This window comes from Ictalurus furcatus, chromosome 6, assembly GCF_023375685.1.
Source record: "Ictalurus furcatus strain D&B chromosome 6, Billie_1.0, whole genome shotgun sequence".
NCBI lineage: Eukaryota > Metazoa > Chordata > Actinopteri > Siluriformes > Ictaluridae > Ictalurus > Ictalurus furcatus.
The window spans coordinates 24682340-24710115 of NC_071260.1; the positions used below are offsets into that span (position 1 = coordinate 24682340).

Below are 27776 nucleotides of genomic sequence, written 5' to 3' on the forward strand. Positions count from 1 at the left end.
CCCCATGCTGCGGGGGTTTCCTCCCAGTACTCCGGTTTTCTCCCCCAGTCCAAGACATGCATGGTAGGCTGATTGGTATGACCTAAGTGTCCATAATGTATGAATGGGCGTGTGAATGTGTATGTGAGTGTGCCCTGTGATGGATTGGCACCCTGTCCAGGGTGTACCCAGCCTTGTGCCCGATGCTCCCTGGGATCGGATTCAGGTTCCCTGCGACCCATTGGGATAAGCTGTATAGAAAATGGATGGGATGGATGTCATCTGATCTTCATCAAAGTCACAAGTATAGAGAAACACAATGTGCTTCAGCTAACAACACACAAACAATTATAATCCTTCATGTCTTTATTGAACACATCCCATTAAACATTCACAGTGCTGTACAAAAAGTAACTGAACTTTGTAAGTGACTACCTTGTTGTTACCTGGACGATCCACAACTGTAATTTTTTTAGTTTTGTGATAGTTATTCATGAGTCCCTTGTTTGTCCTGAGCAGTTAAACTACCCACCATTCTTCAGAAGAATCCTCCAGGTCCTGCACATTCTTTTGGTTTTCCAGCATCTTCTGCATATTTGACCCCTTTCCAACAGTGACTTATGATTTTCAGATTCATCTGAACTACCAAAAATATATATTTTTATTTCTTAAAACTATTAAAAACTAAAAGATACGGTAGTTCAGGTCTTTAAGACACATCTTTTTTATGAACAGCCATGTACAGAGCAATAATTTATTAATTTAATTTTATCTTCACCATTATTTTCAATAGAAACAGAACAGAAAAAATGCCGAATTGTTCCAAACAGTGGGTTCTAAGCAACCTCTCCATCACAAACAAGTCAATGACTTAACCTCTGGAATTATTCAATTACATCTGGATGATGTCACGGAACGAGACTATAGCGGAAGCAAGTGCAGATTACAGTCTTTATTGCTCCAACACAAGGTCAGTAAACATGAGCAGAGATACGTGGTCTTAAACATGAAGCGAGATTCAAGGCATGAAACATAAACAGGACACGAGCGCATGACCGCTTAGCACCAAGGTAGCTAACACTTACATGTACTTAGACTTCATTAGCTAGTTAACCGTATCTACATATAATTATATAATTATATATAATATAAAAAGACACTACCCCCCCAAAGAATGCGTGGTTACGCCCATGACGGAGATGCTTGGAAATGAACTGATATTAATGTTAATCACTTTTCCCTCTCAACAACGTTAAATGTTGATTAACTTCAAGACTTACAGTGATAAAAATGATAGGTTAAGCTTACCAATCTCTGCTTATCCACTTGGACACTGCTGTCCTCATGTTAATGCACTGTTTTTCATTTTCCCTTTTTCTTTTTCTGTTCTGCGCCCCAGACGCTTCCCTCCTCGATCCATTTTGGTCATGTGACTGTGTCTGTGACTTAAGAGTACTGTTGGAGGGTGAGCGATTAATATGCAATCACTTGATATAATAAAATACATTTTTGAACTCATTTAAAATACTAAAAAAAATAAAATGTTTCCTTTCATTATTTTTTTAAACAAATAAGCTTTGGATTATTTATAACGTTTTATGAAAGAAGATTTTCAAAGAATGATTTCGGCACAATGGCGTCCCACCAAATAGTCAATCAGAACACGGGAAGATTTTTTAAAATTGCTGTTAAAGACAGCGCTACAGGTGGGACTTACAGTTACATGCCACAATATCACAGTGTTCTATTCATTAATTCCTACAAGCCTGGAAGTGGATCATGAAAAGAAAACTTTTGGGAACTTGCATGCTCTGTTTGAATTCAATGCCACCCAGATGCAAGAGTTATCACAGAGGAGACCTGGATATAATTTATTATGAAGGAAAAGAGAATAGTGTACCAAAAATCTAAAGTGTAATTCTATCAGCAGCACTGTTGAACAAGAGAAACATTGTGTAAAATACACGACAAACATTTATTTATATAAAAAGTTTATTAAAAAGGGATTTTGTCCACAGTAGTTAAGACTGGCACCTAAATCACAAAAAAATAAAAAAGTGTACATCCAAAATCGCATTCTACAAAAATGCACTGATAAAAGGGATAAATAAAAAAAAACAAAGAAAAACATTAAAATGTGTATGTTAACATGAATACGGTGCTTTCCTTATGGAAGCAGAGGACACAGATTCAAACCAACCAATTCAAAACAGGGTCAATACTACATTATTAAAATGCCTACAAGGCACAGAGACTTCCATTGTAAGACAGTGCTTGTTTCTATTTATTTATTTATTTTTAATAAATGATTGGTCTCTCTTTTTTTTGTAGAAAAAATTGATGTAGGCCATAAAGTTGGTAAACAATAAAATTGGTGTCTTACCGACAAATGGCAACAATAGCAAAAAAAAAAAAAGGTTAAGTCATACAGTCTTTGGTCTTGGCTGATTCAGTTGGTGAGAAGAATATAAACAGAAAAACAGGGCAGACTCTAGAAGAACTCCACATCTCTCCAGGACTGAAAGGGTTCTGTCCAGACTGAAGGAGTCCCCCTAAGAGATGCGAACACATCTCTACTGTGTGTGTAACAGGAGGAGGATGAGTACGGCCCGTCCTGGTTAGTGAGGGAACAGTGAGGCATATCAGGACTGAGAGCGCAGTGTGGAGGTAGCAGGACAGGGGAGAAAAATAAGGCACTGAGGTGTACTACAGTAAGGACAGTCTCTAGCGTGCGCTCCTCTCAAACACTACAGATGAAAATTATTTCAAAGGGCTCTGGGCATCTGCTAGCAGGTCAGGTCTGAGGCACTCGATGGGACACTGGATGTTCTGTAGAACAGAAACAAAAAGTGGGAGTGATTAATTCAGAATATAAGACTAAACTCAAACCAGAGAACGACCATCCACAGGGCTTCAGGCTTTATTGAACGGTGTGATGAGAATGAAATTCGCCAATTAATTTTATTTTTCCATTATTATTATTATTATTATCATTATTATTATTATTATTATTATTATTATTATTATTATATGACATTGTTCTACACATTTATTGTATTTCTACCAAGAGAATCCTACTGAAATACCATCACTTTGGCAAAAACAGATCTGATCTCAGAAATCTGATCTCAACTAGATCTGTCATATTTTAAGGACTTAAGCGTTAGTGTTTGTAATTTATATATGATCCTTGAAATCTGAACTTGGGTCATGTTCTGTTTTGTTCTACAGGTATGTTTTTTAATGATCTAGCTCAAAACTAATTGAAATACAACAGACCAGGTCCAACAGTGATGAATGTTAAGGATGGCAGCAAATGTGAGCCATTCTAAAATAACCTTCCATGTGCAGCAGCTGCCATGTTTACCAGTCACGGAAAATCTCCTTGCAAAACCATTGTCTAAGGAATATCGATTTGGATAATTTGTGGTTATCAAGCAGTGATTTAGTAAGTCCTACCAGTTTGCGTAGGGCATTCTCTCTGTAGCGGTCATAAACGTCTGTGTGCACTGGAGGCTGGATGAGGTCAACATTTACCTCAGTACCTGGCCGACGACAGTTCTCGCAACGCCAGCCCTGAGGGGACAGCATTTAGTTACAAAATATATCTACATTCTACTACTCAAAGATAGAACTAAATAAAGGACAATGCATTCAGCTCTGTACCAGGAAAGAGACAATACTACTTCACATCCATCTAAATAATACAAAAGTTTTTGTTTAATCTTACAAGCACACTGACATGAAAATAATGCCCAAGCAAGGGGAGGCATATCTCACCTGCTGTCCACCATAGCATGTGCAGGTGCAGATGCTGCCAAGGTACTCTTTCTGCCACTTATCTCCAACCTTGTACATCTTTCCTTCATCATAACATGTAGCTTCATCTACAAACACAATTCAGGACCATTTTGATCAATTTACAGATAAATTCAAAACCCCAAAACTGCTAATTACATCACCACCAAAAGAAATTTACATGTTACTGGTATTTGTGGACAACAGATTGCATTGCTAAGGTAAACAAATGAAAGGACAGAGAAACAAAAGACTCTGTAGAGAAGTGAACAGCTGGCACTCTGACTTCTCACCACAATCCCAATGTAGCTGCATAATGAATTGTATTGTCAGGATGGTGAGAAACCACTGCCTGAGTTAAACCCACTTACGTGGCTCGCACTTGAACTCTCCTTTCCCGTTGCCCAGGCAGGTGCAGCTCATCATTTGGCCGTTCTCAGCTTGGCGGTCCCATTTCTCCCCGATCCGATAGTTATGGCCATTATCATGACACCACTCTGTTTGATGGATAGAGCGTATGTAAGAAAAGAGCAGTGGGTCATATTACATTGTGCTTCACAATACACAAAACCCTTAAGTTCAGTGACTGTATTAGCTTTTGGATTCCTTTTAGAGTGAATTCATCCATCAAACACACACACACGGTCATAAGATTGATCAATCCATGATCTTGGCATTCACACATTGTTGGAGCAGTAAGCTGGTCTCAGAGTTTCGCATCATCTGGTTACAGGTTGACAATACAAAGCTGAGACAGAAGTCACCTACTCATTGACCGTCATGTTTAAGTATAGATACAAACATGACAGAAAGGGCTAGCATGGGCAAAGTGAACCATTTTTGGGCATGCTTTATATGGTTTAGATGTGGTTAAGTCATATCTTTTTTTGTCTGTCAAAAAATACATTGCATTAGTGTGCTTTGATGGACAGAAATAGATATGGCTTAACCACTGGTTTTCAGCTGCGCATGCTAGTGTGAAGTGTAGGGTTTAGCATGTAGTAACACTGGCTCAGTCACTCACTGGATGAATCACATCTGAAATGGCCACTGCCAAGGCCGAGACACCTGCACCAGAGCTTAAAGCCTGTCTCGGACATGCGCTCCCACTCAGCCCCCACCTCATGGTAGGTGGCAGTGAATGTGTCATAGCATACATCCCTGCCTATAGGCACCACTCCAGCTCCTGGGCCTTGTCCTGGAACTTGAAAATGTAACATATTTAGAGAAAGACACATTTAGAAATAGAGCCATGATCTTTGTAATAGGATGTTTAACAAGGCGGGCTTTACCTGTGTTGCCAACGGTCACAACATCTTCCAGAACTTTCTCCTTGTTCTCTCCATTGACAGACTCCACAATGATTTTATAGGAGGCTCCTGAAGTAAGACCAATCAATGTAGCACTGGTGGAGGAGCCAGGAAGATGCATCTGAATAAGACAAACACACAAGAAACACTTTATGGCCACATACACCCAACAGAATTTTCGTGTGTTACATAAAAGAACTACAATATTTTAACTTTGGAAAGTTCCCATTGTTTCTAGATCATTGCAGCTTCTCAGTTCATTGAGTTTCACAGATTGAGTTTCCTGTGAAACTAATTATATATTTTATATTTTATGCTCACCTGGAAGCTCTGCTCGTCGATCTCTGTAATGGGACTACAGGACACCACATACTCTGAGCTGTGTGGCACTCCTGGCCATGTGATAGTGGTCTGTGTCCGGGCTTCCTGAGGCAGCTCTGTCTCATTGAAAGGGTTCTCAAAGGACAACCCAGGCAAAGTGCCTTCATTCAACCTCACCACCGGAATTCTGTGGCCATCTGGCCCTGGCAGAGGAATGTAGACCAGCGGCTCACCGTGGTGTGGAGCCAGGGGCTGATGCTGTCCACGGTTGGCCAGACCCAGGCTCTGATACTCAGTGTAGATGTGTTGACCCTGCTGCCCAAGTGTGTCATGTCTGTTTGGGCCCACCAGGTGCACATGATTGCTGTTCAAGTTTTCTTCATTGGGAACATCCAGCATGCCAGGTCTGGGCCGGTGAGACACTGGAAGCTGAGGGGACAACTCTTCCACTTCTAGCAGGAGAATAGATAGGCGTGAGCTCACTATATATTATAGTATTGCTGCAGAGAAACTTTAGAATCTTTTGAACTGTATAGAAACCAAACTATGCAAGCATGAGGCTTGTTGTAGTCATGTATTTACAATGTACTTCAAACGTCAAAGCTAGAATTAAAGATACATGACAGACATGTATGTCTGTTAGCTGCACATTATAACTCTTGGAGAATGATTTAAACAGTATAGATTCTTACGGGTTCTGGCCTTGCCCACGAGTACAGTGCTTCTTTGTGCATTGTTTAGTGCAACAATTTTAATGATGTATTCAGTACTTGGCTTCAAACCTGTATACAAAAAACAAACAAAAAGCCCTTTAGTTTAGAGGTGATGGAAAACAGCTGTGAAAGATTGAAAAAAGATGGGCAACATCCAAAGCAGAAACAAGTACTTATGCCATAAGCAAAATTAAAAATACAACCAGATAGATACATGGGTAGATAAAACTGAAAAATACAAAAGTGTGAAAAGAAAAGAATAAAATAGCAAATAAGCAGTTAGTGCTAGCAACAAGTTCATACAAGACAAATACCGGAGATAGTGGCGGATGTTCGGCCAGCGAGTGGTCTTGGGACAAGCTCTCTTGGGATGCCTTCAACTTCCTCGTAGGTGATGTAATATCCTGTGATGATGCTTTGGGGAGGTTCCCAAGAGAAGGAGATGGTGTTGGGGGTCAGGGAGGTAAAGCGGATATTTGCTGGTGGGCTGATCACTGGCTTAGCTGAGGATAGACAAACCCTTCAAAAATTAGGTCATTTTCTAACACAAGACCTGAAGAAAATCCACCACTTACAAAATCATAGCAGATAGCAGTTTTCAAAAAGTCACATAAAAGCATAAACCATTTTTTATTGCAGAACGGTTACCTGTGGTGGCTGCGATGGTGAACGGTTCACTGCGGGCATTCCCATTCAGAGTGTAAATGTTGATCTTGTAGGAGGTACCTGGCTGTAGACCTATTCATAATAGGAAATAAAACATTAAATCTAATGCTTTTGATGACTGAACAAGAAACACTTTTTTTGCTAAACAGACAGACCTCTGCAGAGGCTACTATTTATAATTACAGATTAAGGTAGTTTGACTTGTTTAAGTACCAGTGATGGTGTAGGTGCGGGATTCAGGGGGGATGGTCTTCAGGATGGGGTTGTGACCTCCGATAGTGGGTGTGGCCTCCACTAGGAAGCCAGAGATGGCATCAGTCTTAGAGCGCCAGGTCAATGTGATGGAGCTATCCTTCAAGTTAGAGATCCGAACACGACGAGGGGGACTGATATCTGCAAAACAGTGGCAGAAACAAGACTGTTATATGATATATATGATATATGCACAGCTGGCATCTTTAAAGTAAAGGTACAATGTGAAAGGTTCATAGGGTTATAGCTTACTGTCAGGAGTCGTGATGTCTCCCTTGACTGGACGGCTGGTAAGAGAATTCTTCACAGCATAAAGCTCCACTTCATACTCAGTGGCAGGCTACAGAGAAAAACAGAGAGAAAAAATACATATATATATATATATATATATACGTGTACATTTTTGTGTGAATGAATGCATATATGTATACACACACAAACACACACACAAACACACCCTACGGACCCTAATGCATTTTGCACTTTGCTTTTTCTGACATAATCTATACAAACTGCAATCTGTCTTAGGTCTCCATCTTTGATGTACCCACAGCCTTAAATAACAAGGATGGCAGTGTGTATGTGGTTAGAATAGATGAGCACATTGCTGGTCTAAAACCAAATGCGGGCCACAACCACTGTGAGCACCAAGGCTCTCATTACAATTCAGGTCAATACTGTGGATTTCTCAAAACTTACAAAACCAGATTTTAGCAGAAAATAGCTACCCACGAATGTACAAAGCCCCACCTTCATGTCATAAATCACATGACACACAATGCACATACTTTTGATCAATTTGATCAATTATTGACTTTCCAAAGATTACACAGATGTGTCATTATTCTTAGTGTTTTAGAATACAACCCAAATTCCAAGATAGTTACCATGAGTCCAGTGGCATGGTACTGTGTGGAGTCAGGTGCAATGTTGACCTCTTTAGTAGGCCCATTCTTGTTCTTGGGAGTGATGGCCACACGGTAGCCAGTCAGCTGGATATTAGGTCCTGAATACCAGGACACAGTAAAGGAAGTGGCACCAACCTGAGAGAACTGGAGATTGGTAGGGCCAGGAATAGCTACAGAGATAAAGCACAGAAAAAATTATTCAGGCCATTTGGAATATTCAGCATGCTTATTGGAAACACAGTTATGTGTACATATGTCACATCTGAAATATAAAACATGTGAACCTGTGGTCTGGATGCCAACAAGTGGAGGACTGGGAGTGCGGTCATGAAGGGCGATGACTTTAACAGTATACTCAGTGCCAGGCCGGAGCCCATGCAGCACTGCAGATTCGTCTGCACCACGAGGAGCAGGGAACAGCTCTCTCTCGCCCTCTTCTGAGCTGGAGTACAGCACTCTGTATGAGGTCACCTCCCCATCAGGACTCTCCCAAGAAATCCGCAAGGATGTCGAGTCCACTTCAGAGAAGGCCAAGTCCTTTGGCTTGTCCACAGCTGAGAGAAATCAGAGATGAATATAGTGAATACGAGTACATACATGTCAACATATGGACATATTATAATATTTAATCATCGCAAGTTCAAATCTTAAGATTAGTTATAAATATATTGTATATATGTAATTGCATTGACTTACTGGTAATTACAGTCTCTACCAGAGGAGGGCTCTCTCCATCTTGTCCCAGAGCATAAACACTGAGTGTGTACTCTGCTGTAGGCATCAACCCGGAGAATGTCATCTCTGTCTGGTCTGCAAAATACCAAAACTCCTTGTTACATACAAAGATTAAACATTAGTGAAAAACACATTAATGAATCAATATTAAAGTCAACAAAGAGAACTCTCTCTCTCTCTCTATATATATATATATATATATATATATATATATATATATAATGTTTCATTGCAGATATATGATCTCTCTCTCTCTCTCTCTCTCTCTCTCTATACATATATACACACACACACACACACACACATATATATATATATATATATATATATAGAGAGAGAGAGAGAGAGAGAGAGAGAGCGAGAGAGAGAGAGAGAGAGAGAGAGAGCGAGCAGTGTGAAGAAAGCTATTTGACTTTATTTAATGCTTAAAATTGAGTAAAAACTATATGTTTTAGACATTCCAGTTTATTACCTGGAGCAACCACTTCAGAGAAGGAGGGTCCGCTGCCATTTCGGGGAGTTCCAGTGATGCGATATCCAGTGACGGGACCGGCAGCTGGTGTCCAGCGTACAGTGATGGTGCTGTCCTTTACATCAGTCACCTCCATCTCAGATGGAGACTCAATATCTATAGAAAAATGAGCCACATCATTTCATCATCATTATCTTGGTCTCCACCAGATCACGTTAGCTCACAATATAGTTCTTCTCTCTCTCTCTCTCTCTCTCTCTACTTAATCATCTATGCTCTACCATCACATCAGAACAATCTCTACATCATATGACACACAATAGTAGGTGTACCTGTTTTGTGAGTGACATAGATGGGTGTGCTGGAGGCGGGGCTGTCTCCTCTGCCTGTCACAGCATACACGGTGATGGTGTAGTCGGTGCCTGGGCGCAGACCCTCTATAGTGGCAGTGGTCTGAGAGCCAGGGACAGTGAACTCTTTAGGAGAGCTGTGACCACCTGAGAAAGTACAACACTGAGTTATTACACTATGGCAACAATGAGCTATATCCATTAAATTAAAGTATAGTATAAGTAGTGTATGCTACAGTTACATGACACAATTTTAACTGTTAGCACATAATAGACCAAAAGTATACACAATATAGCAATGATAAAAAAAAAAAAATTACATTGCATTTTTTTGGTTTTAGGAATCATCTACCTGACTCTCCATGTGTGATCCGGTAGTACCTCACGCTGACAGAGGGGGCGTCCCAGCGAACAGTGATGCTGGTCGGTGTTGAAGAAGTGACCTCCAGGTCAGTAGGGGCATCAGAGACTAGCAAAAAGAAAAATCACCACATCATATTAGAACTATTCATATAGTATGCAGTTGTATTGTTTATATAAATAAAAATAGAATGTGTGCATGTAAACATAAAAAATTCATATACTAGACCAACTAAATGCTGCATAGTGTGTGGATGTTTATAACTATGTGCACATGGGCATACAGGTATCGTCCAAATGAATAAATGCACACTAATATTAATACTAATATTAATATGTCTAAATCTACAGCTATCGGTACTTGAAACATGACACTGTTCTATAGTTTTTGCATGAATTATATTTGTTATGCAGGGATCTGAACTGCATAAATGGTCTTCAGAAAAAGGCATACGATGCAGTGTTCTTTTCCTTTCCCTGTGTTCCAGAACATTCTATTTTTTCCAGATTTACATTTTCCAAACTGAATCAAAACCAAAAACATGAGCTGAGCATTAGGGAGGTTGTGATAGTGCAGAAAATAAGAGAATGCCTACACATAAAAGATTTATAAGCTTAGTCTCAACAGAAGGTCCATACTTTCCATACCAAACCAGGTCTGAAAATGAATGTCAATTCTAAACACTTGAGCAAAATCCGTGACATGTTATCTGACATCAATTTAATTAAAATGTCTCAGCAGAGGCTGAGAGGATTATTGCGTCAGTAAAACAGAACTATAGCTTACTGGTGGCCTGGGTTCCGATGAGGGGCTGACTCTCACGGGTGCCGCTCACAGCAAATATGCTGATGGTGTACTCAGTCTCAGGAGTTAGGCCTGTCAGTGTGAAGTGGCTCCTGGAAGGTGGCAGTCTCTCCTCCTTGGAGCGTCCTCCACTGGTCATCTGATAACGAATACGGTAGCCAGAGATGCTGGCTTTAGGAGGCAGCCAGTGTATGGTGAAGGAGTTTGTACCAATGTCAGAGAAAACCAGTTTAATAGGGGAATCCAGGACTGCAGTGCAGAAAAGAGAGTGAAATCAAATCTTTTGATTCAATATAAAGAGATATGCAAGGAAAATAATTCTATAGATTTTTAATAAATGAGAGGCAAATTAACTCACTGGTTCTTTGAGTACTGATTACAGGTGAGCTCTGCCTTTCTTCATAAACAGAGAACACACTCACCATGTATTCAGTGTTGGGTATAAGATCTACAGACACATAACACAAACAGAAAGCTTAATTGGTGATCCCAGACAGCCTTAAAACAACTCAGTTGAATCTGGAAGAAATGGTTCACATACGGCGAAGAACGACCCTGTGGACGTTTCCATCCACAACCTGCTCGGTGTTGTCATTCTCATCATCGACTGGGTGATAGTGGATGATGTAGCGGTCAATCTCGTTAGGCTTGGGGACAGTGGGGGCAGTCCAGCTCACAGTCATGTTGTCAGCAGTGATATCACTGAACTTTAAGCCTGTCGGGGCTGGCACAGCTGTGGAAAAGGAGTGAGGAAAGAAAATAATTAAAAAACAAATAATGTGGAACGTACCCACAATGCTCTGTGCTACTAGATCAGGGCAGACAGTCTGTCTAGACTTATTACATCTTTTAAAAGTTAAGGAGCTCAAGCCACTAATGGAAAAAGGGGTCAGAAAATGAGCACCAGCTTGAGAGTGACTGAGGAAAAACCTGTACACAGACTGCTGCCACATGGATCTCAGTAATTTTATACTGAGATAGAATGAGACAGAGCAAGAGTGAGAAATGCAGTCAAAACAGATGCTTGCCTGCTCTTTAACACACTATTCTCCAGACCCCTAAGAAAATGTGGCAGCCACATGTAGCCAACACATACTGTACACATGAACAGGATGTTTAACATGTAAGGAAGTGTGATATTAGTGTCCATACAGTACATTCAATCAACTAAGTGTGACAGGAATGTAATATATGTCCTTAAGTGCAGTTTTGCATGCATACCTGTTTGCTGTGTGATGGTGGTGGGCTTGCTCTCGCCTTTCTCAGTCACTGTGATGATGCTGATGTCGTAGTCGATGCCAGGCTCCAGGCCATACACGGTGTAGGTATCCCTGGTAGACTCCACAAAGTCCTCAAAAATGGGTACACTATCACCCGCAGCCACCACCGTGATGCGGTAACCAGTTATAGCAGTGGAGTCAATGGGACTCCATGTGAGGCCAATCGTGGAATCAGTGATATTGACAAAGTGGAGGTCTGTTAGCTGGGGCACATCTATGAGGTTAAATAGAGAAGGAGCAGGAAGCCAAAAGAAAGAAGAACATCCCACAAAACAGAGAGGCGAGAGTATAGAGTTAAAACACACACAGCCGTCATGGTTCAGCATGTGCATAATAACAGTGAACCATGGTACAATAGAATATTAAGTGATATGACGACGTGTTTAAAACTGTTATCTGTTGCAAGACATTCTCAAATTATTATCTGTGATTTGACAGATTTTTTTTTTAATCCAAGACTAAAAATGCAGTGATCACTACAGGAATGCCATTCATACATGATCAGATACATAATATTGTGGTAACATCATATCACTTATTTTAGAGTAAAAAAGTAAACTCTTGTATTAATGGAGCTTTGTCTTAGAAAAAAAAGGCAGTGGTTTCACCTTCTAGTGGTTTGATTAACCGAAAGGAAAGTTACCAGCAAAATGTTCATCTTTGCCATAAATATTTACAAATCTTTGGTTAACCACTTCCAAGAGAATAACCAAGCAAACTTGAATGTACTAAGGATGTGATTTATTTAGACAAAGCAGTTTTGTTTATACAAGTGCGATTAATCTGAGGCCAGATTACAATTATGGAATGGAGCAACCATTCCAGTATGTGAAAGTGGCCATATTAGATTTGGAAAGAACGGCTTGTGTGTACAGAGGCAGGTGTAATACAAACCTGGAGTGATTGTGCTGGAGATGGGCACGCTCTCCATGTCGTCCTTCACTGTAAACACGCTGACGTTGTACTCCACTCCAGGGCTCAGGTTATCCAGAGTGCACGAGGTCTGGCCCGCCTTCACAAACTCCTCCAGAGAGTTACCCTGCTGGCCATTAGTTGGACTGCAAGTCACTCTGTAGCCTGTGATATCTATGAAGCAAGTATAGAAAAATGAAGCATGTAAATGTTTGTCATTCACAGGCAATATGATTGCATAATTAATTGTGTTTTTATCATGCCTACGACTTTTGCCGTCTTCAGTTCTACACTACACTTTAATACTGGTGACTGCAGGAATATTATTATGATTGTTGTGAGAGAACCATTTTAAGTGAATCTGTCACATTAAACCAATTTGGTTCCATAATAATTTATTATTTGTTTAGATTCTACCTGTGTTTATAGCTAACATTATTTTTTTTATGTAAATTTACATTCAAACATTTATACAGTTGTAAAACAAACCCTTATTTACTTCCAGTTTAAAATGACAGCATAATATTTGTTCCTACATTTGCTAACAGATTGTGCTATTTGATGTGATTCTCTTGCAAATGATTTGTAAGCATTCATGTAGATATGATGAGTTTCGAGTGCTGACCTGGAGTGCTGGCTTCGTTCCACTGGACCGTTAGCTCTCCAGTGTTTGGGTTGGTTACCAAGCTGAGATCAGTGGGTGGAGACAGAGCTGAAGACAGAGATAATCAGTAAGATATGACTGCATCAGAGTCATGGGAAATAGCTTCACTTCCGCTGGCGTCAATATGCTGCAAAACCTTTTCACAGTGAACAAATGCAGAACAGGCTTTTTGGTCTTACGTGTGACAACCCGACGTGTGATGGGGTTGCCTTGCCCGTGGCCGTTGATGACCGGCTGCACGCTGTAAGTGTACTCCACTCCAGGGGTCAGGCCAGAGATGTAAATGCTTCCTGATTCAGAAGTCACCTCCCTGGGGGCTTCTCCGCCTTGACTGGGCTTCACAGTTAACTGAAGAAAGGAAGTAGGGTGTGTGAGTGGGAGGAAGGGTGAATATCTATGGGCTTAACACAGATGTACAAAAAAAACTGAAATACATTGCGTGCGATCTGATCATTACAGGATTTCAGCAGAATTTTAATAACGCTTGGATTTTTGCCCCATAATCAGTATATATTCACTGAATAAGGCATTATTCTAATCTTTCATTTGACATCTATATGTGTATGCAAACATTTGAGCTAAACACAGGCTTAATTTAACACTACACTTTGGACATTGTATGCAATTTGCAAACATAAAAGCTCCCAGGTAATTATTTAACAGTAAATTGAATTGTACATGTGTTCCTCATGCACATCTGCAGCTGCTTTGTAAACTGCCATTAAACTTCATGAATGTTATGCATTCATATGGATAAAACACTATTACAGTCTGACTCAATATTAATAAACTGCAATTTTGGCAAATAATTCACACACAGTTGTTCACATGCACTTAATTGATTATTTAGTACATGCCAGGTTAGTATGTACATTCAGTACATTCATACTTGGTGTATGGTGAAAGATACGGCAAACAGCCTGAAATGTACCTTATATCCAATTCTGGGAACAGGATTCCAGGAAATTACAATGGAGGTGTCTGTGACATCAGTTGTGAAACGAGGGGCATTTCTCATTGGCAAGGCTACAAGGCAAACAGAGAGTAGAAATAGTAAGGATAAAAACAAATCATCCTCCCCAGGACATTAATGTCCTTCAAATCACTACTAACGATCAGTGGTGCATCGGCTGAAACTCACAGGTGCTGAAGGTCAGTGTAGCGCCCTCGCTGAGCACATTGCCCTTCTCAGAATGCAGTGTGGCCGTGTATTGCGTGTCTGGCTGAAGGTTCAGAAGTGTGTACTGTGTCAGGCGGCTTGGGAGGTGCAACTGTTTAGGGTTCGATCCTTCTACAGTCAGGAAGAGTCTGTAACGAGTGATCTGAGCTCTGGGAGCTGACCAGATGATCAGAGCACTGTCCTCAGTCACATTGGCCAAGTGGAAGTTGGTGGGGGCATCAGGCTCTATTCAGAAAAAAAACAAGAAACAGAATATTTTCAATTACATTTTAATCGTATAGTGCTTTTAATGATGGACTTAACAGAACTGTAGATGTTGAAAGGATGTTCAGTATGAGCATATTGTGAATATGAGTCCTGGAATGAGCACAGGATAGTCTTTATGATTACAGTAGCAGTTCTTAGGTACTAATCTACAGTATCCATGTGAGATTATCTACTGAATAAAAGTTGTACTTTGGGCATAAACTGTTTTTGGGAAATGCAAATCTTTAGGGCATCAATGTGTGACCATCTACAGCAACATAATTACTACCTAAAATGGAACAAGTGATGCATACATTAAGTATGTGTGGCAATTTCAATATACAAAGAAGCTCAGTGGTCACAACTAGTTAGACCAATTATGAATCAGTTTCACCACCAGACTTCACACTTCTTTGTCTGGTGGTGTCAAAACCACCACTGTGTGCTTGCTTTTTTCTATAATGGTGACTCCAGAAATAAATCCACTTTGCCTCCCTGCTATTTTGCAAGTACTTACTAGTGGCATACTCTCCAACCAGTGGCTCGCTCTCTTCTCCGGCCTTGATGGCAAAAATAAAGAAGCGGTAGAGGGTTCCAGGCTCTAGCGGCGTGACCTCTGCGTAAGTATTGTGCATGATGGGTAGCATTGTCTGTTGCTCGATTAGTCCATCAGCACCAACTTGTCCTACTGACACACGGTACCCAGAGACATCAGGAGAAGCAGTCCAAGTGATGGTGATCTTCGAGTCAGACACCTCGAAGAACTGCAGGTCAGTCGGAGATGGGATTTCCTCTGTGGGATAAACACAGTGGCTTTGGATTAGAAACACTAAATAACACTGAGCTCATGCCTCAAAGATACATTTTCCAGCAACAAAACAGAACCAAACAAGAATTTCCTTTTAAAACAAATTATAATGGAGGATTTCCAAAAGCAAATCTTCATCTTTTAAACATTGCTTTGACCCTTCCCGGACGTTCTTCTCTGCCCCAATTTTAACCTACATTACACTTCATCCAAACATGGTCTTAAATCATTTCAACCTGTAATTTCCATTCACTGAGACACGACAAGCTGTATTTACCATCCAATAAAACTCTTCCATCTGAAGAGAAGAATTCAGACACCCTATTGGCGTACAGCTTGCCCCAAGAGAAAGAAAAACAGTCTTGCAATGGAGAGACCACAGATGGTTTGTTTTAGTCCAGCTTAATGTTTGAGCAGACCTCCATTGCCATATGACGGTATTCCAAAGGAGAGACTCTTATAGTTAGTACTAGCACCTGAGCAAACTTTGTTTTGCCCATAACATTAATCAAATCTACAACAGTGAGAATCTTCACAAGGTCAGGGCAAAGCAACATCTAAACTAAGATTGACAGTTAAAATATCAAATTCTTTCAAATGAAAATAGGTAATAAATTAAAGTACAATTTAAATATTTTGAACGTAAAATCAAATTAAAATCCAGGCTACAGTTAAAATGTCGAAGATTAAAAAAAATTTTTTTTAAAGATCTTCGAGTAATTGCATGTTAGGGAGGATTCACAAGCACTGACACCCTGGAGTTTTTACAGAAATAGCATTTCTGCTTGGAACAGGATCCAGATCTTGTCTACAAACAGATGCTCTTTACCCTGTTCTTCACGTCATACTTCACTTCTCTAAAATGTCTGTTGAAAGTATTTTATTATCTTTTAGTGTCTGCGTACCTAGCACTGGTTCTCCAGCAGTGTTGACCTGCACAAACACGGGCTCACTCTCCAGATTCTCTTCTACAGCATAGATACTGATGTTATATAGCTGGCCAGGTTGAAGGTCACTAAGAGTCACAGAGGTCTCCGTGTTGGGCAGGGTCAGCTCAGTGCTGCCAGAGCTCCCTTCAACAGATGGAGTATAAACCACACGGTAGCCTATGGGCATAGAATTAAGGTCAGAACATTTTCCCACCTTCACATGTAGGACATTAAACATGGTTTACATTAAAGACAGACTGAGCAGACCTGTGATTGGAGCCAGAGGTTTAGACCATCTGACCGTGATGGAAGTCTCATCTACATCCCCCACCTCGTGATCTGTAGGAGCATCAGGAGCTGCGGAGGAAGAGGAGACAAGATTAGCCTGGAGATACTACAGTAGATTTTAATAATAAGAATTTTAAAAATACTATAGGGAGAAAACCTTTTCTCCACATGTTTACCTGTAGTCTGGGATGTGGTGAGGATTAGACTGGAGTTTCCCTCATCAGTAATTTCATACACATTAACAGTGTACTTTCTGCCTGGCAGGAGCTCACTGAGATTCACAGAGGTAGCCGTACGTGGAAGATCTGTAAACAGTTAACAAGACATCTGAAACATTGTTTATTTTTTATACAATAAACATCACAATTAAAGTCTCAGGGACCTCAAATCAGCAACCACCTTCTAATTTTGCTCTACTTATTTTGCTATCTAGTTTTACATTCACAGTATGCAGTACAAAGTATGTAATCTTACAAAGCTAACATGTACTCCAACAGAAATTTTCCCTTTATAATGTTATCAGTTTAAGCTAGGAAGTACTAATCATGGTTAAAACTTGCAGTAACTTTACTCTGATCAATCACAAAACTGATTGTCTTTTCCATATCGTTTTCTCAAAATGATGCATTCAATACATAAGCAATATAGCTAGAGAAAGTGAAAAGGCTACAAATCCCAATTGTCCCAGCTTGAACTATTATGTTTAGTCATATTTAAGTGGCATATGCAGGCGGTCAATCAAGCCTGCTCGTTATAATGTTAGGCCGTGTCTAGACAGCATTTTCATATTTTCCAAGTTAGTTCATATTAAAACTTTGCTGGATATTTATATCACTTAACTCCTGCATCTTAAACATGTTTAAACTATTTTGCAGTCTTGGCCTACTAACATTAAGACAAGTTACAGGGATTGCTTTAATTGCTTGAATCCGTTAATAAGAACGTGTAACTGACCCAAAACCATGGGTTCTCCTTGCTGTCCTCCCTCTTCAGTGAGCTCGTATTCCACTCTGAAACCGGACACGGTGTCAGAGGCAGAAACCCAGGAGATGACAAAGCTGCTGGAAGTGATCTCAGTCACAGACTCTGAGGTGTCCACAACTGGAGGTGGAGGATTCGTGTCTCCTTCAGTTGTAGCCACTGGGAGAAGATGGGACACATGGAGGAACTAGTATGAGGTTAAAGAATGCATGGAGGAATGCAATTTTATATTTGGCTGACACACAGGATACTCACAGGAGCCGTAGTTGGTAGTGAAGTCAAAGCGAGTGACCTCTCTGCGACCAAGTCTTAAAATACTGATGAGCTGACCCTCATAGGTGATGCCAGGCTTCAGTCCAGCAATGGTATAAGAAGTGAGATGGCCTGGAAGGGTAACTTCCCTCCATGGAATACGAGTGTTTTTCTAATAAACAAAATACACCCATTAAACACACAAACCCCTAATAAGAGAGACGTATCATAATGATCATGCTAACCCTCCAGAAATGGTGGTGAAATATCTAAATGGATAAAAGACTGACCTCTCGCCACTTGAGGACATACTGGACGATATGAGCAGAGGGGGCAGCATTCCACTGGATTGGGTGAGAATTGGGCTGGTTGCCAGCTTCTGTAATAATCACCTGTACTGGACGAGTACCACCTGACAAAGAAGCCAAGACATCAGTTTTAAGATCATTTCAGACACACAAATCATTTTTTTAAAATCTATAGTTAATAGAAAGTATTTATTTATAACTCCATATGAAATGAAGGTCATTCACCAGGTCATGTACTGTATATTGTTTTTTCAATGTTATATCAAAAGTGTACAAAAAACACACATTTGGCAGTAAAAACACAAGAAAGTTTATTTTAAAGGAGATGAACCACATGTTTGTGCACTTCTGCTACCCGGTTGTAGTGAGAAACCGAATTTGGAAATTTGACACAGCTCTGCTAGATTCTTCCTTAGGTTTCAGCACTCACACAGAGTTGATGTTGGTGTAAAACTACCATTTCTTTCTGAGGTTTCCAAACCCAATAAAACAAAAAGAATCTGTCATATTTACTCAACCAAAAGGACTAAAAATAAATACACAACCTTCTTTATTCAACGACATAGTTATTTACTTTTACACGCATGTTGCAATTTTCTTTCCACTTCCCAAACCTTGTTCCTTTTGATGCAGTAATTCCCTGATGCACTGTTTAACAAACTCACCTTCCAATAAAGCATAAAATACATAGGCTACACGTGGCGACGTTGCCTCATTGCAGTTTGGGGAATCTGGTTTCCATTTCTCCCAATTACTGCTATGAAAGGCCAATAACTAGCTTGTGTGTATACAGCAACATTTAGTCTGTGTTATGTTCCACCAGCAAGCCAGTCTGTAGTGTTCCCAGCATTCTCACAGCTGTATGTCATTATACAGAACTATTGTTCTCGGGTCCCCAACACTGAAAGCTCTCGCCTGACCCCATCCAAGCCACACAGAGAGGGAACATTCCTGTCATAACTAAAACATTTTTTTTTGCCAAGCCTTCAATGTATATATGTATATTTCTTTACACTAGATCTATAGATGAATCCGTGGTATAAGCAAAAAAATGTGTCTGAAGAGATTAAGGTTAAGAATAATAGTTTTCATTTTGCAACTATTTCACCTATAAAATTTCTAAAATTGAAGTAAGTCACTGGTAAGTCAACCAGTGAACGACTTTGCAGATGCTGTAGTGGTGCAACTGGCAGACAAATGTAAATTAGTTCTGCCACTTTCTCAACAAAAACATGACAAGGACTTCATAAAGGCTGTAGCACTGCCAGTCAAACAAAATAAATATTAAATAAAAGAGTAAAAATAAGAATAAGTAAGACTAGAAGAGCAATGGGGGCAAAAGAGTAAAAAGTTGATTGCATGGCTGGCCTTCTCCATCTACCAACTTCAAAGCCATGAAACAAATTAAAGCGCAAAGCATTGGTTTCAAACAACACCTTTTAAAAAGGACAAGCATTTGTTCAAAGCAGAGCAATTGTGCCATCTAACACATGCAGAAGATCTCTCAAACACCTGAAAGGGGAAGTAAACAGCAGTGCCTCCTCTATGTCTGTAAACATCTGGAGCACCCTCAACCCAAGTTCAAAGGATCACTCACAGAACTGCTCAGCATGAGCCATGTCTGTGTGTATAGATACATATGCTTTATTAAGTATCCCGCATAGAGATGTGCTTGACTCACCATGGAATGAGTGCTGGGGCTCACAGCTCACCTCTCCAAGCCCATTGCCATTGCAGTAACACTTGTAGCGAAGTCCATGGATGACCTTGTCCCATGACTCTCCGATCTGATAGAAAACTTTGGTGTCTGGCTCCTGGCACTGGTCTGTAAGAGGATATGTGTGTTGGGTCATTACCCCGTTATTAAAGTAACCACTTACGAAATTCTTAGCTAAGTTTGTGTAAACCTAGAATGTAAGTCTAACAGTTAAAAGAAAAAGAAATGCAGAAGATTAAGGGTAAAACTGCAGTGTCATTGTCTCACTCCATTTTTCTTACACATCACCAACTTACTGGAATTTTTTCCATAACAAATTGAACGGTGCGATAATTCAACGTAACAGCAGAGAAGAGCTAAAACATTTACCATCACAAAACATCCAGATTGTCCTCAAACTTTCTCATGCCTGCCCCTTCCCAGGTAATATGTAATATGTAGCAGAAGACATTTACATATTAAAATGTGATTGGCTCTTATAATTGATGATGCAATAACAGCCAGCCAATCATGTTCAACCTATGATTTTCCAGCAACATTTTCATCTTTTCAGTTTCTTGAAAGAATGCAGCAAAACATTTACATGTTTAATAACATTTGGGGCAACTGTGTTATCTCTGGTGATTGGTAAAAAGAGCTCCAGGTCATTGTATTGTTGATGTAAACTCACCAATGGCGTCACACTTCCAGCGTCCACGGCCCTGGCCGAAGCAGGTGCAGTTCATCATGTAGCCCTCATCATGACGTTTAGTGAAGGTTTGGTTCACCTCATAAGTCAGGCCATCCACAATGCACTGGTCTGAAAGCGACATTAGCATTAGTAGTATTCTGCTACTCAAAAGATTTTTTAAAAAATTAGCATTTAAATATAATGCCTGCATCAATGAAAAAACAATACTACAATCATTTTTGCACTGCTCCCAGTACAGATGAGCAAACAATGGCTCAATACAAAAAAATAACAAGCCTCGATTTTGACTTCCCAGTGGAGACCTCACCTTTGAGCTGTGAGTAGGCAATGCAACTCCACTCCCCACGTCCGTTTCCTACACAAGTGCAGCGCATCATGTGACCCAAAACGTCATGCCGTTTATCCCACTGATCTCCCACACGGTACATTACTCCTTCGCTGGTGGTGCAGACCTCCTCATGGGCTAAAAAGGCAAGAGATTATTTGGGTGATTCTATTCTCCAGATAATGACCTATACAGAGACTTAATATTTAGGTCTAGATAGGACATGAAAGAGGGATCATTAACCCTCAGCACATTTGAAGGACATGCATTGTGAAGCATACAATCTTTGACCAAGGATAACCCTTTGTTCACAAAATGTCTAAAGCATCAAATACCCATTATCATGAGTGAACTACTACCTATAATCTACTACCACAAACAATTCTGATTGCTTTGAAAAATGCCCTGGTGCAGCGTTACAGAATAGTCTCACTGTTGAGAGAATAGGGCTGATTGACCTGTTAGGGAAATGAAAGGGGGGGGGTATGTGAGTTGGATAAGAACACCAAGGTTGAGAGGGAAAGGGAGTATAAGGAGGAGCTCACAGATCTGAAAGCAGCTGCTCTGGACCCCAGCCAGCTCCTTAATGCTTCACTGACAGCCAGACCTCCTCCATCTGCACACCAGGGCAACTACAGGGCCACCGCTATCGTAGATGTACTCTTAAAGATACTCCAGCCAGAGAATCGTGCTCATTTATTCACTGGCTTAATTACTTTTAAAGTGACTTGTGCATTCTTAAAGGTGACATGAGTGCCTTGTTAACTGGCCACCCCTTTTAAATGTTCTCAGATGGTGCACAGAGGTACAAAACAGAAGTATTAAGGATTGGAAAAAAAAGAACATAAAAGACAGATGTAATTTAGTTTTCAGTGTTTTGCAAACAATGCTCACAAAAGTCTGCACTGTACCTATAACGAGAAAATCCACTTTACCCTGTACCCTTTAAAATGCATAAGGACCCAAAGCACCAAACCCTATCAATAAATCTAGCTATTAGCAAAGGTCTGTGAGATCCTGCCTGGCTCCTCTTAATTAGCCCTTAGAAGTCGTAGACACCCATCAAAGTCCCAACTCAGAGCAGAGTGTGTATGTAAATGTGACTGGATAGGTGTTGACCGAGCCTTTGTTCCCCACCGGTGGGACCCTCTTATCTCTTATTTGGCCTCCTCCCAACATTAGGGATTAAGGTTTTCATTATCAGATAATACACTTTATGCGATTTACCTTATCTCTTCAATCTCTTACTAAATACGTTAACCATCTTCCAAAGACAAAGTTTAGTTTTGACGAGCATATCCATACCCTTTTAAGATCAGATCAATCAGATCAGGATTTTAAGAAAGTGTAAGCAGATATTACTTTAAGACAGTAACCAGATTCTGACTATATTTCCCTTAGGTGAAACTGCCAACTTCTTCATATTATCACCACTGGGGTGCTCTAAATGATATTTAATTTGCACTCACCAGCCATGGGGCAGAAACCATACTGCTTCTCTCCATCAAAATTGTATGTGGTGCCGCACCACTTCATGCCATCCCTGCGTCCATCAGCTGTGCAGTCTGTGTAGTTATGGCCATTATAAAGGAAAGGGAAGTGGCACAGTGCGCCATTGGAGTTTCCTCCTCTGGTTGTAACCAAAACTGCAAAACAAGTAACAGACCACAAGATGAGTACCTGATGATTGTGCAGTTAAAGCTAAAGTCTAACTGATGGCTTTGGAGGTTCATTATGTATTTTCATTCACCGTTCTTTTCTGTGCAGAAGGAGTACTGGTGATCTTTTTCAAAGTCAGAAGTGGTACTACACCAAAGCTGCCCATCATCACGTCCCTCTGAGGTGCATGAGTAGAAGGTCTTGCCCATGGACACAAATGGGAAAACACACGGCTGGCCGTTTGAATTGCCACCATAAACTTGAGAATGGCCCTCTATGCACAAAAAGACAAAAATGATCACCAAATGAGAACAAATTCATCAATCATACTGTTATTTGTCCAAAATTATGCAACAGCACCCGGTGGCACTCTTGAGAGGGCATATTAAGTGATGAAACTGACCCCACTCTTTACAGCTGACGCCATTTCCCAGGCAGGTACATAACATCTGCTTGCTTCCCTGAGTCTTGATCCAGCGCATGCCCAAAGTGTAGGAGATTCCTGAGTCCGTTACACAGGTGCCCTCAATAGGGGCCACAGGAAGGGGCACAGGTTGGAACACAGCCGGCTGTAAGTTGGTGATCACACGAGAACCAGTGCCTGCAATAGCCATAACACAGAAAATGAGCACATGTGATTAACGTGTTGTCAATTGTTTTCCTTACTACAAAAAGAGTACAAAAGTTTCAGTTCTGACAGATTTTTATAGCTTTGTGAATTCAAAAATGTGCAGATGAACTGATAATATATAAAAGGAAACTGTCTTGATAACCAGACAGACCACTATATATCCTGATTACACCAGAAATAATCAGCTCATTTTAGGAAGCCAGTCTAATTTTCAAGATCTTACCAAGGCCAGTAGTGTGCAAAGAAGCATGCCTCTCGCATTTCCACTCTCCACGGCCATTACCAGTGCACAAACACTGCAAGATGTGTCCATGGGCATCTGTCTTAGTCCAAGTATCCCCAATGCGGTAAGACATGCGTAGGTCCTGGTCATTGCAGCGGTCTGAAAATACCAAACATACACTCAGAGGTTTTACATCATTCAGACTAAAACATCCAATAACAAAATAAAAAGCAGCACTTTTCTAGCAAATCAAGGTTAATGTTTTCCCTTCGTCATTAAGTTGCTACCCCCTAATGCCAGTGGGTTTAGCTGTAATGGCTTTAATTAGGTAATTAAATTGAGAGGCAGTGAGATGGAGGGAAAGGTATGCATGGTGTGGAGTGTTGGACCAATTTTAGTGGAGTGTTTCATAATGCAGAGGTTTTCTTACTTCTAGATGTGCAAGTGATGCGTCCACTTCCCTCCCCTAAACAGGTGCAGTCGACAATCATCCAGCCTTGGTAAGGTTTCTCCCAGGTTTCCCCCACCGTGTAAGAGGTGCCAGCTGCATTATCATAACAGCGCTCCGCTAACAGGGAAGGAAAGGAAGAGATGGATTTAACATTCGTCCCGCTACACCAACATCCAACACGTGCCTAAATCAGACTTTTTTTTGGGATATCTTACCGATAGGTTTGCAGGTCCATTCCCCTTTCCCATTGCCCAAACAGACACACTCCAGCATGTAATCTCCAGTGTCATGAGGTCTCATCCAAGTGTCTCCAATCTTATAAGAATGTCCCCCTTCATGGCAGCGGTCTACAAGGGAATAAAAGGAAGTAAAATATAAGGCACTGAGGCAGATGGATATTAAAAGTGTTTTTTTTTTTTAAAGGTTCTACCCACTTGCAATAGTGCAGCTGATTTTCCCTCTTCCAGAGCCAATGCACGTGCAGTCCCAGATCATCCCATCCTTTGGCCTTTCGTAGGTCTCTCCCACCCGGTATGATTGAGCATTTACTTTGTCATAACAAGTCTCCTCAGCTAAAGTAAAAATAAACCACATCATCAGGTAATAAGCATTGACGTGGTGCACAGAAATTCGTTGCAGCATGCTATTGTAAAATATAAGTGAACTTACCCTCAGGCTTCGTTTTACACTTAATACCAGCCACTCCATGGCAAGTGCAGAGGAGCACAGTGCCCAGATAGGTGCGTTCCCACTGCTCACCAACTCCATAAAACTGACCATACTCCACACAGCCATCTGGGTGGAAAATGACGGGGGAAAATTAAGCACAATTTTTTTTACTTCAAAAACACACACACACACACACACACACACACACACACACTGACTGGAAACAAAGCCCTGCTCTTCCATATCAGGTCTGATGGAGTTTATGGTTAAGGGTTAATGCCAGTGCAAAACATTTTTGTGGCTTTAACAACAGTGTAACTACCTACCTTTTACAACTAAACAGTCAAGTCAAAGTCTCTCTCTCTCTCTCTCTCACTCTCTCCATGAAAGCTGCATGGTAAAATGAGAGTTCATCTGGATAGCAATTTACAGTAGCTAATAGTAGCTTAGAAAAGGAAGTTGAGACATCAAAGCCTCTTCAAATCTAAATCTTAATCAAAAGATAGTCTTGTTAGAGCGTCTTTCCAATGATCAAGGAAGCTCTTAATTTTCACTCCTAGCACCCATTCACAAGCTGGCTACGCGTCAACACTTACAAATCTTATAAATAAGTCTTATAAATATATATAAATATATAAATAACGGTGGAGGTGCGCAAAAATATATAACGTTAAAAATATAACGTTAAATTAATTTCTTGAAAGATGATGACCATGACGCTTAAACACAAAGAAAGCTTTAATATCTCACAACAGCATATTTTTTTCCCCACCCTACTTTGTGTACGAGGGAATAACCTGAACACCAACCCCCCCCCCCGGCCCCACCCACCCCCACACCCCCACCGTCCCGAAATCCATGTACAGGACTCATCTAAACCCGGGGAGAGTGAGTCTGAGATACATATAGCTCTTATTTAGCAAAGGTAACTGTTAAAACGGCATGAGCCAATTGTTCCACTGGAACCAAAACATTATTTAAAAACAAACAAACAAACAAACACTAAGATTCATGAGTGGCCTAATCAAAACCAGCAAATCGAGCAGAGAGCTAGTTCGCAGGTCGTCCCACCTTGAGAAACGGATGATCTGGAGCGCTCGTGCGCCTGCCTCCTGCTTTTCCGTGCGCTTTTGGGCATGCAGAGCACAGCGCCGGAGAACAGCAACACCATCAGCACCGTGGCCAGACAGCCACCGGACATATTCACGGGGAAGATTGAAACACACCAGCAAAAAAACAAAAAAAAAACAAAAAACTTTTCTTTGTTGTAGAGGAGAATGGAGAGAGGTAGAGAGCTGCAGCTGACTCCAAAATGCCGTTCAAGTATCCCTCTCGTCCTGCTGGCGCACCTCTGCGGAGAACTTTCAGCTTAGAGAGGTTTTATTTGCGCTCCACATTCCGCGGGAGGAGCTAACACACACACACACACACACACACACACACACACACACACACACTTACTTTAGGGTGGATGTCAACCAGTCATGCTTTTGAGTTACACCTTCCAAATAAAAACTTGGTTTATAAACAGCTTCACCGATTCATGCAGAGCAATTCTCATGAATCTAAAAGATGAATCACGCTCAGCTAATAGAAGGCTAGTGGCAAGTCCAGGTTTTTTGACAAGGGGTGGCAGACAGGGGCAAGAGCCCACCAAGGGGTGTACAGGGCAGGGCTGAACCAATGATCACATTGCTATCATCTTCTTAACACTCAAGATGTTTAGTCAAAAGACCTACAGCACTGTTATGATAATTGAAATAAGATGATATAATTCTGAAGTGATATACCTTTCTGTGATTTCAATGTGATTTGAGGTCATTTGGCTGGCAAAAGTTCAAGGATGGTGGCTTGCACTGGGCATGCAAGTGCTCCTAAGCTGAACTGATTTATTATTAAAATGATATATAGAACTTTGAAAGTAACTGAGCTTCACAGCATTGTAATGTTAAACTTCTGTTTAAACTGCCGTTTAATTGTGTTAAACCATTGTGACTATACTGCAGTTAGACATGCTATGATTAGTGCCAGCTGCATTGTCCTAACAGCACACCGCTAACAGGTAAAAAGTAATAAGAGTAGATGGGTTTAAGATGAGTGCTGAAACAGTACGAAAGCCCATTTATGGAATCTATCCTTGACTTAGATTGGATTTTTTTTTTAAATCAAGGATAATTTCTTTAGAAAAGAAAGGTGGGACGAAAGAGTGTTCTTGAGAACGGAACCATATATCTCACAGTCTCAAGAAGTGACCTCAATCATTAATTTCTTCTCCTTTGAGGTATCTTAACAGATGTTAAGATCCATTATCCTTTCCAGCATACACTCTATCAACTCTTACAAAAAAAATCATTTAAGCAATAACTTATACAAGATTAATACTGATTGACACAATGCTTACGGCTGCAACATTTGTACATTGTATCTCCTAATGTTAAAATGAATGAAACCTGAAACAGGAAATAATCAGCCCCTTTCATGCTAAATGGACTTCACTTATTATAAGTGTCATTCATTGTGCAATGGTTGAAATGTGGCTCCTTGGAAGAGCTTTCTGATTATTATTAAGTCCTGAAACTGTAAAAGTTGTAGCCTTGGGCAAAACTGAATCTGAATAGAAGGCACTTTATGAGAATGTGTATATAGATTTGTTATAGCCTGCTCCTTGATGGTGAGGCCTCTGTTTCTTACACTCATCTGAAACCAATTAGGTAAACCAAAACTTGAAATTGCATCTGGAAGTGGCTAGATAAACTCAATCTGACATAATTATCACTTTTTGAAAGAGACAGAGAGAGAGAGAGAGAGAGAGAGATCAATAGATATGAAGAAGTATTAGCATTCCCCAAGTGGCAAATTCAGCAGAAGTGAAGAATATTGTGTGCAGTTAAAC

General features: G+C 40.5%; 1 protein-coding gene across 1 annotated transcript; it reads right to left on the reverse strand.

The window, feature by feature from the left end:
• Positions 1-1523: 1523 nt before the first annotated feature.
• On the reverse strand, positions 1524-26300 carry fn1a (fibronectin 1a). The gene is made up of 46 exons (XM_053627243.1): positions 25955-26300; positions 24884-25009; positions 24649-24786; positions 24430-24561; positions 24194-24331; positions 23764-23922; positions 23313-23510; positions 23001-23183; positions 22720-22896; positions 21233-21388; positions 20905-21033; positions 20199-20342; positions 18500-18621; positions 18213-18381; positions 17931-18116; positions 17153-17281; positions 16956-17045; positions 16665-16865; positions 15469-15744; positions 14667-14930; positions 14457-14551; positions 13705-13873; positions 13487-13573; positions 12844-13035; positions 11891-12163; positions 11211-11402; positions 11028-11117; positions 10652-10918; positions 9857-9973; positions 9487-9651; positions 9155-9310; positions 8644-8757; positions 8232-8501; positions 7927-8117; positions 7292-7379; positions 7001-7180; positions 6770-6859; positions 6436-6624; positions 6101-6190; positions 5409-5860; positions 5070-5208; positions 4802-4981; positions 4149-4274; positions 3760-3866; positions 3439-3555; positions 1524-2808 (listed from the first exon to the last, which is right to left on the reverse strand). Exons 1-46 carry the CDS (start codon positions 26082-26084, stop codon positions 2740-2742), a joined length of 7452 nt encoding a protein of 2483 aa, XP_053483218.1. The 5' UTR covers positions 26085-26300; the 3' UTR covers positions 1524-2739.
• Positions 26301-27776: the final 1476 nt, after the last annotated feature.